General features: G+C 49.6%; 2 protein-coding genes and 1 long non-coding RNA gene across 14 annotated transcripts in view; 2 read left to right on the forward strand and 1 right to left on the reverse strand.

Moving 5' to 3' along the window:
• Positions 1–2196: 2196 nt before the first annotated feature.
• COG8 (component of oligomeric golgi complex 8) lies at positions 2197–10915 on the reverse strand. 4 transcript variants are annotated; one of them, XM_037025450.2, is made up of 6 exons: positions 10516–10915; positions 9093–9300; positions 7470–8297; positions 5604–5772; positions 4641–4817; positions 2197–2731 (listed from the first exon to the last, which is right to left on the reverse strand). In XM_037025450.2, exons 1-6 carry the CDS (start codon positions 10908–10910, stop codon positions 2574–2576), a joined length of 1935 nt encoding a protein of 644 aa, XP_036881345.2. In that variant the 5' UTR covers positions 10911–10915; the 3' UTR covers positions 2197–2573. The 4 variants fall into 4 exon arrangements, with proteins under 4 accessions (XP_036881345.2, XP_036881346.2, XP_073081632.1 ...); XM_017673404.3 differs by lacking the exon at positions 2197–2731 and having other exon boundaries at positions 4306–4817; XM_037025451.2 differs by lacking the exons at positions 4641–4817; positions 5604–5772.
• LOC118973724 (uncharacterized) lies at positions 4163–7284 on the forward strand. 2 transcript variants are annotated; one of them, XR_005063243.2, is made up of 3 exons: positions 4163–4373; positions 4735–5033; positions 5609–7284. It is a non-coding gene; the product is annotated as an uncharacterized lncRNA (long non-coding RNA). The 2 variants fall into 2 exon arrangements; XR_012126528.1 differs by lacking the exon at positions 4735–5033.
• A 189-nt stretch (positions 10916–11104) lies between the features above and the next one.
• The window catches only part of NIP7 (nucleolar pre-rRNA processing protein NIP7), an 82596-nt gene continuing 81262 nt past the window's right edge, over positions 11105–12438 (forward strand). For all 8 annotated transcript variants that reach the window (XR_012126527.1, XM_073225538.1, XM_073225537.1 and 5 more), the window contains exons 1-4: positions 11105–11239; positions 11355–11441; positions 11545–11683; positions 12173–12313. Coding sequence is in view for 7 of the 8 variants with exons in the window: in XM_073225538.1 (XP_073081639.1) it covers positions 11184–11239; positions 11355–11441; positions 11545–11683; positions 12173–12313 (423 nt within the window). In the remaining variant the exon portion in view is untranslated. The remainder of the gene's footprint in view (positions 11240–11354; positions 11442–11544; positions 11684–12172; positions 12314–12438) is intronic.

Genomic DNA, 12438 nt, shown 5'->3' on the forward strand with positions numbered 1-12438 from the left:
CCATCCCCACATGGACTGCTTCACTCTTCTGTGTTGCCTGCCCAGCCTGTGGCCATTTGAATTCATGGCTCCTGATCATGAGACACCCAAGGTTCCCGAGCTGGCAGCCATGGAAATGCTGTTCGACGGGAAGCAGAGCATCCTGTGTACACATGAATACACAGAAAAGGCCTGGCATCAGGGTGTTCTACCCCTCCTCCCTCTCTCAAAACTGGTATTATTCCTCTGTATCTAACCTGAATGTCCAGAACTGATTACGTGAACTGTCAGATCATGTTAGCCTTGCACAGTGGTGTGCCTGTGGATGTCGTATGAAATGAGCAAAATTGTGATTGGTTCCTGGAAGGCTGCAGCCCTAAACTCCTCTCCAGGGCTGGTGGGCCAGACCCCTCTCCTCACTTGGGGTAGCAGAGGGCCGGACGGCCAGATGCAGCTGTGGCTGGGATCTGTCACTCGGGTTGCCGTAGTCATTGGTTAGTTTTGTGCTCTCAGCCACTACTACCGTTTATAAAGGCTGCACTAGAAGCCAGGATAGGACACTACCCCATGCCCATAGACATTTCACTTCAGCTGGTTGGGTTTTCTTACTCCACCTCGTTACCTTTACTTGAATCAGAGGATCCTTTTGTTTTGTTTTTAACCTCCTTCCTCATTTCTACTGCTTAAACACTGTGACAAGTCATGGGGATTAACAAGCCTCAGGGCTGCCGTGGTGCATCCTCGCAGCTCGTCAGCTTTCACAGACAGCTCTCTCCAGCACCACCGACAGGGCGAATGAGTGTCCCTCACATCTGAGACGGAACTAACTGAGGCCAATGCGTGGTCACACCATCAATGTTAAACAGGGCTAATAAGTGTGGAGTAATTTCCTTCCCTAAGTGCTTACTCTGAAGTTCACTCTTCTCTACCTGAGAATTCTGTTCTAACCTTTCAGCCTACATTGGTTTTCACTTAGGTAGTTACCTTCCAAAACCTTCACTAGCTCAAGATGTTGATTTGTTTGTATGGTTTTTGTGGCTGACAGAGCTGCCTGAGGTGGAGAATTTCTTTATCAGAAATGCAAGGATTTGTTGACTGTGGGCTGCACTATGTACTTGTCCTTCCCCCGTAGTTAAAACAGTAAGTCTCATACACTGTCAGCAATGAAGATAGTCTCAAGCTTTCTCTGAGCAATCACTGCACAATCATTTACTCTTGGGATTCCAGGCCAGGAAGCTGCAAACAAATGATCTACATTCCAAAGGTATCACTAAGGACTATTAACCTCAGGCACTGTAAGGAAGCATCAGAATATTCTGATGTCACCCTGCCGGAGCCTCTGAACATCATCCAAGGGAAAGGAGGCTCACTGCATTTTAATCTTCATAAAGATCCATGTTTCCAGGATAATTGGGAGTTTTCTACAGACTTCCCCAAAGACTAGGTCTCCTAACTTCTGTTGGGGCAGTGCTGTTCCTGTCCAAAGTTTAATGCATAGAGAGACAACTAACTTTTCCTTGGCCTCAGGGGCCCCCAGACAGCCTGTTCAGAGAAAGCCATAGGAAAGAATGGGTCTTTCCTGGGTTGGTTTAATTAACTGCTTTTTAAAACATTTTCTCTAAACAATTTACTGGACTTCTTACTATATGGGTACTTGGATTTTGGGGACTTTGGTAAGAGTATCTGCATGCAAAAGTCAACATAAAAATGAGGTAAGACCAGTACCTAAAGAAACAAGTTCCTTCACCTCTTGTCAAAGCTCTGAGTGTATCTTAAGGATAATCATTGGTCAGCATGATGCTAACTTATTTTTCCAAAATAAGTCTGGTCCCCAGCCCAAGTTCTGCTTTCCATTTCTATTCTGACAGGAAGAGGCTCATTGCTCCCCTTCAACTATCACCCCTCCCCTAGCCCTGCTCCATGGCCTCCAGCCAAAGAATAGGCCAAGTACCAGCTGCCCAAAAGGTCTCAGCAGAGAAATCTTCCCCAAATCTGTTAAAGGCGTAAGGCAAAAGGTGAAAACCAAAGTGTATCTTAACCTGTTAAAATGTGTGGTACTCATTTTCATTAATATTGTCATTAAACACTTCCATGAACTGGGGCCATTCTGCCCTGTGTTCTACTTCCATAAGCAAACTGGTGTACAAGGCAAAGAAGGATGCAGGAAAGACACACACAAGCCCTTTGTAAAAATAAGAACTTGGCAAAGGTCAACCGTAGCTTTAGCCAGCATTTTTAAACACAGCTTTCAGATATTTTGGGACTACACCATTATCATATCTTGGCTTTGAATAGATTACATGGTCTCATGAAATCATGTCTACTGAGAGTGATTATTTACTTGCCCCACTTACTTCCATATAAAATCATCAGGCAATGTCCATGCCTTTAGGGGAGTTAATTTTCAAAGGCAATATTTTGTCCACAGCTGATTTCAGGGCAAATATTTTTAACATCCTCCAGGGTGGTTCGGCAGTTCGCTGTTTTCTGTCAGAGCTGGGCCAAGGCCAAGTTGATGCCAAGTGAGACGTGCTCAGCCCAAAGCCAGTGTTTGTGTTTTGGTTTTCAGAATCTTCAGATGCAGCAGAAAAGGTCTAATCATTCACTTCCATCCAGTGGACGTTAGTAAATGTCTTGCTGTCCATTTTGTCAATGAACAGGCAACCCTGCAAGTGGTCCATCTCATGCTGGATGACGCGGGCTGCCCATCCACTCGCCTGCCACACCATGTGCTCTCCTCTAGGGTCCAGCCCTGCAAGTGAAGTTACAGCCTGGGTAAGGACATGCTGCACTGCATCATTTTCAACCTCTTGCCTTTTCCCTGGCCCTGGCCGTTTCTGTTTACAAGAGGTAACATCAGAAGGGAATGTAGACAGCAGCCTCTATCCTTCCTAGCAAAGATATCTTAACTCTGCCCATTACCCAAGTAGTGAACCTGGTTCCCAACTCTTGACAGGTTGCTGGGTGTAGTCTGGGGCTGCGATGAGAAATGAGGTGCTGCCCTTCTGATACTCCTCCCACCTCTATAGTAATCATGTTTGCTTTCGATTCCTAAACAGAGTACTTCAGCTTGGTATAATACAAAATAATGGGATACCATTGACTTTCTGGCCCTAGTGGCTTGCTGAAGAGGAACAATCATCCTAGCCCCAGCGAAGAACCACACTCCACAAAACATTCTGTGGTATGACAGATCGGGAATGGCTATCCCCTGTGTTGTACAAAGCTGGGTCCCATTTGTCCTACTCCCACCATGACAGATCTAACTGGGGAGAAGGGTATGTGTATGAGAGACCCAGGAGGAGCGAATGGGAATAGAGCAGAGGACCGAGTGCGAGGTACAAGGCCATCCTTCCAACCGCCGTGCCTCACTTGAGCTGGCTCTCACAGGAAGGAGCCTTCGGCCCCATCCCATTCTGTCAGTCCTCCATCCTGTCCATACCCGGATCCTGCCCTTCGTTGACACGGGGAGGCTCCGCACATCGATGTGTCTGCAATTCAACTGGAGCTTTGCGAAAACTAGTGGGATGCAAGGCCGCCGCCCCCACTGGCGGGAGAGACACACGCGCTTACCCAGCCACCTCAGGGCCCCTCACCTGAGATCTGCACGGCCTGGAAGCGGGGCACGCAGGCCAGGAAGCCGGCGACACTCTCGCAGCCCTCAGCGAAGGTGACCAGGCGGCTGTCCAGCACCCGCAGGCTGGGGTTCACAAACACGCGCAGAGGGAAGGGCTCCATCTGGCGGGCCTCGCGCAGGCGCGGCGCGCAGGCGCCGCAGAGAGCCTCTGGGAGCTCCAGGGCCAGCACCTGCAGCGGCACCCCGAGCTGCGGCGCACTCAGGCCCACGCAGCGCCGGCGCCGCATCACCTCCACCAGCCGCTGCACCAGCCGCTGCACCTCGGGCCCCGCCAGCTGCGCGGGTTCTACCGGGGCCGCCACGGTCCTCAGCACCGGGTCCCCGACCTGGCACACGCGTGGGTAGGGTGGCTTGGGCGCTCCCCGCACCAGACGCCGCATGTAGCGCCAGTAGGAACGCCGGAGCGCCGGGCCCCCGAGGTCTTCTGGGGCGGACGTGGACCTGTAGGCCCGGGCGCCGCCGCCGCCTGCCCCTTCCCACCACAGCAGGGCTGGCCCCGTGCGGCGAGGTACCCGCGCCAGCAGCAGCCCGCCCCGCAGCCAGCCCATGGTGCGCCCGGCCGAGCAGGCCGCTCGCCAGCACGCGTCCCTCCCCAGCTCCTGTAGCCGATCGCTCCCTCCGCAGAGGACGCCGGGAAGCGTAGTCCTGCGTCGTCTGAGAGCTCCGACGCTACCAGTGAAGCCCACCTCTTGGTGACGCCAATCACCTTTATTAATTCCATTTCTTATTGTATAATCAACCATTTACAAGAGTGGCGGTAAGTGCCCCCGTTAATTCACTCTCAAATGCCTTCGCAGCCTCTCCCCTGGGACTACCCGGTGCTTTCCGAGGCGAGGCAACAGCCGGGCAGCCCCTTCCCTCGCTTGGGTGAGGCCCCGGCCGCCTGGCCCTAGGCCCGCGCCGGTTCCGGCAGCAGGGACCGCCTGTTAAGCGTCTGCAGGAGGCACAGCGGTCGGCCACGGCATCACTGATTCAGCCTGCTTTTGCCCACCCTCTGGGAAAGGCGGACTGACTGGCTGGAGGCTTGGCTCCTGGGCGGGGGCTTCTGGTGCTGGAGCTGTGAGCTCGGGCACTTGCTCCTTTTCATCTAGACAGAACACGGCCTCTCTGTTCGGCAGGAGAAAGGCGAGAGGCCCCTGGACGACGCCAATGTTCACATGCCCAAGGTTTCCGTACTTGGAGAGCTGAGTGGGTGGAATGCCTGACACAGACCGGAAGAAAAGTGACAGAGAAAAGACGCTTAATAAATTCAAATATTTAAGTGTCACAGGAGGAAAAGAAACACTAAGAGGAACTACCAGATACAATTACCGTATTTCAATATAGTAAAAGGCATCTTTGTGATATGGAACAGGAAGCTATTCTGTAAAGTAAGGCTTTGAACATAATCCAGAACAGCACAGTGTGGGGCAGACAGGTAAGAGCCAAGACAACCTCAACAGGCACTGGCTTCCCTGTGACAGGCCCAAAGGGCAAGCTGGGGGGAAGGTGGCAACCAGCCACTCTGTGCTGGTGTGATCACTGGCCCACTGCTCTTTGGGAAGCTGTGCCTCCCCCGTCCTCAGCGCAGAGCAAGTGGGCACAGGGAAGTGAAGGCGAATGGGGAAAAATTTAAACTTTAAAAACACCTCTGCACATTTCATATAATGGAATCATACAACATGTAGTTCCTGTATGACTGGCTCTTTCCATTTAACCTGATATTACACATATTGTATGATTCCATTTATACAAAATGTCCAGAAAAAGCAAACCCATTGCAACACCAAGTAGATTAGTGGTTGTCGGGGGCTAACGGTGGGATCAGAGAGTGATTACAATAGGCATGAGGGATTTTTCTAGGGCTTTGGAAATGTTCTAAAAATAGATGGTGGTAATGGTTGTACCCTTCTGTACATTTACTAAAAAGCACTGAATTTTACAAGTGGGTGAATTACTTAGCATATGATTATATCAACAGTTTTAAGGATCTTCTCCTTTCTCTTACCTAAGGTCTGTGCTATCTGAGCTGGAGGAAAAAGGACTTGGAGACAGCGATTTAAATAAGGAACAAGGTCTTCCAGGAAGACAGTGCAGAACTGGACAAAGAGCTCTTGCTCCCCACTGCTAAAGGCAGCCTCTTCAGCACGATGGAAGGCCAGGATTATTTTGGTTACCTAAGAGACAAGGACACCATCAATCACTGGGATAGTCTACCATCATCAGCAGTGCACAAGACTAAGCACAAATGTGCAGCCCTCAAGTTTCCATGAAGAAAGTTGCTCTAAACCGTACATTACTATCTTGTTTATATTTCAGAATTGTGGATTGTGGTCACTCTTCATTGATGTATTTCTGACCCAATGTGTTTCATTACTGGCACAGTTTCCAGTTCCCCTGAAAGAGCATCATTAAACTGTAAAGGGAATACACAGACCAGATAGACCAGAACTACATTAGATCCAGGAAAATTAGGCAAAACCATATGACACTTTTACTGAGTGTGGTCTTTGACTAGACAACTAGAAAATTGTAAAGGACAAAGAAAACTGAGCTGGGAAAGAATTTCCATATGGGAATAACAAAACAGCCTAGCTGACATTACAGCCCAGTCTCACAGAGACAAGGTTAAGAACATACACTCTGGTGCTAGACTTCCTGGCTCAAGTCTTACTTGTGCTACTTACTGGTTCTGTGACTTCCAAGTGATTACTTAAGCACTCTGTGCTCTCTGTGTCTCAGCTTCCCATCTATAAAGTAGGGCCAGCAACAGGATCTACCTCATGGGGTTGTGAGGATCAAGTCTTACTCTGTATGATGAATGCTAGCTGGCATGGAGTAAGTTCTATATAAATATTAGCTGATTACTATTACCTGAATTTCATTGAGCCTAAAAAGCTTCAATGCTCATGCTTTCTTGCTCTTATAAGAGGACATCAACAGTAAGATTTTATGCAACCATGTCACAACTACCACCTGGCTGACAGCAATTATAAGATGCCATCAATTTAAGAAGCATCCCAGTATCTAAAGGTTTAAATGTGTAAAAGTTGTGCGCCATACTAGGATATTAGTAGTACTAGCAGTATTTTGTTAAGTAGAATCGTTAAGATGGTTCTTGTGATTCCCACCCCGTAGTATCCACTCCTTTGTGTAATCCCCTTCCCTTGAGTGCAGGCAGAACTGGGGCTTGTATCTAACCAACAGAATAAAGCAAAGGTGAAGGACTTTCCAGATGTAATTAAAGTCCCAACTTGACAGCTGACTTTTAACTAATCAAAAGGGCTAATATCCTGGGTGGCCTAACTTGATCAGGTGAGCTTTATAAAAGAGGAGAGAGGACTTTCCTAAAGGAAGAGGCTTATACAGGAGAGATGCTCTCCCATGGACCCTGAGAATCAAAAAGCCGCACTGAACAGCCTATGGAGTGGTGTGGCCTTTATGAACCTAGGGCCTCAGTGCTACAACTGCAAGGAACAGAAATCTGCTAACATGAATGAGCTTGAAAGCAACCAAGTTCCAGATGAGACTGCAGCCTGGCCAACACCTTGACTGCATCTTGTGAGATCCTAAGCAGGGGACCCAGTTATGATGTGCTTGGGAGATGACAAATGTATGTTGTTTTAAGTTGCTATGTTTGTGGGAGTGTTAATGCAACAACAGAAAACAAATACACTACTGAATCATTACTATAGGTGAGCTACTTCATGGATTGTTCTAGGTCCCATGAAAGGGGACTAATCTCAACTGAAAAACTTCAAAAACTACACTAAACCTAAGTCAGCAGATACCACCGTCACATGGACCAATTTATTACAAAAGTCTGGCTGCCTGTTTACAAAGCCCCAGTAGAAAGCCAACAGGGTGTGCTTACCTTGGCAAGGGCATCCTCCAGGGTCCCTGTCACATCCTGTGCCAGGGCCACAGGGCAACAGAGACGCAGATCATTGAAGGCGACCAGAATATTGTTGAGGAAGCAGGCAAGGGGTGGGAAGTCCAAGAGCACCATGGGTGGCTGTAGGGTCCCAGGCTGAGTGACTGGCATAGCAGCAGGCAAGTTACTGCTGCCCAGGATGACTGGAGCCGAGATGAGGGTATAGGAGTTCATTTCATCCTGGAACTTCTCCACTCCTTCCTGAATTGCTTTCTTGAAAGTGCTGATGGCCACTTGCTGGAAAACAGGAGCCAACTGGCCCCGGAAATCAGCCCCCACCCGGCTGAAGGAGAGCCCAAAGTACATGCACTGGCCCAGCAGAGAGTCCAGGCGGCCCCCTGTGCCCCGGTGAAGGTTGGTCTCCAGCACCTGTAGGAACTGTGAGACTTTCTGCAGCACCCAGCCATGGAAGATGGCACCCTCGTTCACAGTGTGCTCCCCGATGGCAGGGGGCAGCAACGGGTCCTCATCTGAGAAGATGGCACGGTACTGGGTGATGATATCAAACAGATGGACACGGCAAGCCTCAATGGTTTTTGTGATGTGGAAATAGGGATCATCATTGGGAATGGCAGTCAGGATGGAACGGAGCCAAGCATCTCGGGCCTGAAGAAACTTTACTCTGAGCTCGGCCTCAGTGAAGACATCCATACGCCGCAAGAAGCCAATGACACGGAGGCAGGCAGGGAGCTGGATGTGGGTCCTCAGTTGCTGGATGAGCTGGCTCAGCATCAGCTGCATGGCCTGGCGCACCTCACTTACAATGCCCTGGCAACACAGGGGTGAGTCACACCATGCTGCAGACACATTCCTTGGAACCCATTCCACTGAGCCTGAGTACTGCAGACCAACATTCCACTGCTTTCCTGACATATAAAGTAGATTTCCTAAAGCTGACAGGTACGGGTTCACCAGTAACGATGTGGTTCACCGTGGCCTACAGGCCCTGCCTCGTTCTCCTGCCTCACCTGCTTCCTAATGTCCCTTTGCTCACTGCAATCCAGTCACACTGGCTGTCTTTGTATTTCTTAAATACTCGTCAACCTCTTCCCCTCTTCCCTCCTCTGCCTGCTTTTCTTGCTCTGCCCACTTTCTGGTTTGCTCCTTATCTTCATGTTTTCTGGCTCTTTCTCATTAGCTGGGTCTTAGCTTAAGTGTCCTCTCTCCAGAAGCGCCTCTCCTGACTACCACTCTACCTGAAGTAACCCACCCTAGTCTTCTACACCATTTCCTGGTTTATTTTCTTAAGACACACTATCTGCAAGGATCATATCATTTATTCATTTATTTGCCAACTATCAGCTCACATTCATGAGAGCCAGGGCTTTGTCTGCTTTGTTCACATTGTAACCCTAGCATCTAGATCAGTGCCTAGCACATGATTAACACTGATCAGTTGAATGAATGAATGTATGTTTTTTGTTCAGGACTACCTGGCTGGCAGAAACCGATGTGAAACATGCAGGGAATTTCCCTAAGGTTTCTGCCTGAAGGTTCAGTGAAGACCACAGAATTACTGATTTTAACACCACCAGTATGAGTCCTTTCTGGGCAGTTGACTACCTGGATGGCAGGGATGGAGGAGTATTTCCTTTCCAGTCTGTGTACATAGGCTGCAAGCTCTAGGGCCTCTTCATAATAGTTGTTCCGGACACAGGTGTCCATGAGCTGAGGAATCTCCAGGATTTCCAGGATTTCTGTGTGCCGGTTTAACGTCAGGGTGTTCATTCGGCGGTTGGAGCTGATCTCCTCAGCCTCTTTCACAAAGTGCCTAGTGACAATTAGGAGAACGCTGGTCGCTCACTGCTCTGCACCCAAACCTTAGCTACAATTACCAAGCATTTACTATGAACTGGCATCAAGCGGGATGGTTCATCTGATTTAATCTTCACACTAAACCTATGAGGTAAGTATTACCCTTGAGGAAACTTTAATCCCAGAGAAGGTAAACAACTTGTCCAAGATCACACAACTAATAAAGGATAAAGATTTGAACCCAGATCTTCCACTCAACTAGTTAACTGTGGCAAGATACTTAGGCTCTCTGAACTGTTTCCCCATTGGTAAAATAGTAATAGGATCCACCTCATAAGGACATGAAGATTAAATGAAATGTGTGTAAAGACTTTAACACAGAATCTGATGGAGTAAATGTTCCATAATAGCTCTTTCTTACTATTTTCATTATCATTAACTAGCCTAGAAGCTACAGCCTTACCCCCAAGTCCTCTCAGCCTCTTAATCTTCATATTGTTCAACTTTAGTTCCTGACACACTCTCCAGTTCTGGGCAACTGCCAAGCCCTGCTTTAGGAAGATCCTGATCTACTGGGCGGGGGAAGGGTTCGGAAGCTATTGTCGAAGATCCACAGACTCAAAAAAAAAACATTTTCATCATGAAAGGCAGAATTAAGGATAATGGATTGAGGACTCAAAAGGAAGAATATGGCTCAAAAGAGGGATTTTTTTGATAATTTTTGCTGCCCCCAAATGGATTTGTCAGCTTCATATCATTTAAAGTTTTGGAGCAGATGATCTCCAGTACAAACTGTGTGTGTGTGTATATACATGTATATATATGTATATACACTTTTACACAGTTACATAAGCATGCACATATATTAAGATGACAGTTGTAGTGTTAACAATGTCAGACCCGATGGTAAGTGCTTTGCATGGATTCTCTTTATTTGGTGCTATGAAGGAGGCACGTGCTGCTGGGTTCCAACTGTGACTTCAAAACTTACTAGCTGTGCCCTTGGACAGTCACTGATCTCTCTTCTGTCTCAACTTCCTCATACATAAAATGGGAAGAGCGGCACCTACCTCGAAGGCGGTTGCGAAGTTTAAATGGATTAATAAAATGCTCAGAGAGCCTGGCACATGGTAAGCGCTAAGTAAATGTTAGCTATTTCTATCCTCGTTCATCGCACATCATACAAGTATTACAGCTGTTGAAAGCCCCATTAGCGCCGGGCCCGCCACACCTGCAGCTCTGCTGGAAACTGGGCAAGCGGTCGAGCAGGCGGCCGAGAGAAGCCTCCACGTCGCCAAAGAGGCGGTGGATGCGCTCGGTGCACTCGGCGCCACGGATGAAGGTCTTGTAGTTGGCGAAGGCCAAGTCGCGCGTCTGCTGCAGCAGCTGCACCCGCTCCTCCGCCAGGCGCTCGGGCTCGCGCCGCAACCGCTCCAGCCCCGAGCCACTCAGCTCCCGGAGGTAGCGGCCCACATCGGGCCGCTCCCGCCACTGGGCCTCTGGGAAGCGGTCCCGGAACAGCGAAGCCAGGAGCCCTTCATCTTCCACCTCCCCGAGAGCGGCTGCGGTGACCGCCGCCGTGGCCGAGGCCGTAGTTGAAGATGGGATAGTCGCCGTCGCCGCCATCTTCTCGGCAGGAGTGTCCCTTCCCCTCCGGCCCAGAAGGGACGCCGGCTTCGAATCTGGGCGGGGAACCACCGGGGCGCACTTCCGATCTCTGTGGTTTCCTGTCGGGCCGCCTCTGTTCCCGACGGTCCTCCGGGCTACCGGGGCGCTAGCGTGAAGAAGGCCTGGAGAGCGGCTAGAGGGGCCGGCTGTGCGGTTGCCAGGGAGCGGCCGGCGACTGACTTCCGTTTCCGGCTGAAGCACGAGGGTCCGGCGTCCCTACCCAGCGGCAAAATGCGGCCTTTGACTGAAGAGGAGACCCGCGTAATGTTTGAGAAGATAGCAAAATAGTAAGCGCGCGCGGGGCGATGGAGGGAGTGTGCGTGGGGCCGGGGCGGGCGCGGGTGGAGTGGGGCTGGGATGGGCCCGTTCGGGAGCGGCCTCCAGTCCTCCTTTCGCCTGCAGCATCCGGGAGAACCTTCAGCTGCTGGTGGACAGGCCCGACGGCACCTACTGCTTCAGGCTGCACAACGACCGGGTGTACTACGTGAGGTGAGGTGGTGCCGGTGGGCAGCTTGGACCCGGGTGGGGGGACTGGGGCCCAGTAACCTCCCTCATGTGACACCTCCTTCTCCCTTACACTAAACCCCGTTAGTGAGAAGATCCTGAAATTGGCCGCCAACGTCTCTGGGGACAAGCTGGTGTCGCTGGGGACCTGCTTCGGAAAATTCACCAAGACCCACAAATTCCGGTTGCACATCACGGCTCTCGATTACCTTGCACCCTATGCCAAGGTTTGTGGGGTGGTTTCCAGGCTTGCCCAGGGGATGGAAGAAGTCAGGGACACAGATAATTGGGCAGCCTCTCTGCCACCGAGACCTTGACAGTGCTTGGGCCAGTGCCAGCACATGGAGACAGTTTGCAGGGCTTGCTGCTTGGGCTTACCGAGGATGTCTGAGGAGTTGTACCTATTTCCAGCAAAGTAGAAAAGTCTATGCGGACCCAGCTCAAAATCGAAAAACAAATGGGTGGCTGTGGTGAGGAGTATAAAACGGGGTCTAGAGAAAGAATTGTTAAACTGTCCGTGGGAGAAGTTTGTAGAGTTGAGGAGAGAACTACATTGCAGTTCTGTTAAGGGGGTGAATAATTTGAGGGAAACATGCATCTCTCTTTTCTTTAAAATTCTTCCAAGAAATTAATCACAGATCCAGCAGCTGTCTTATCTACAGAGATATAACTATTAGCATTTTAATGTCTATTGAATTTAATTTTCTTTCTTACAGTATAAAGTGTGGATAAAACCTGGAGCAGAGCAGTCCTTCCTGTATGGGAACCACGTGTTAAAATCTGGGCTAGGTCGAATCACTGAAAATACTTCTCAGTACCAGGGAGTGGTGGTGTACTCCATGGCTGACATCCCGTTGGTGAGTAGAGATGGTAGCTGTTAAAAAATCAAGTATCTTTTTACTTGAAGGATGTGTTTTCAGTCTATGCGCCTGAGAGACTAAATTCTCAGCATCTTTTCAATTCCTCAGAGATAAGAACTATA

This window comes from Manis javanica, chromosome 17, assembly GCF_040802235.1.
Source record: "Manis javanica isolate MJ-LG chromosome 17, MJ_LKY, whole genome shotgun sequence".
Classification (NCBI taxonomy): Eukaryota; Metazoa; Chordata; class Mammalia; order Pholidota; family Manidae; genus Manis; species Manis javanica.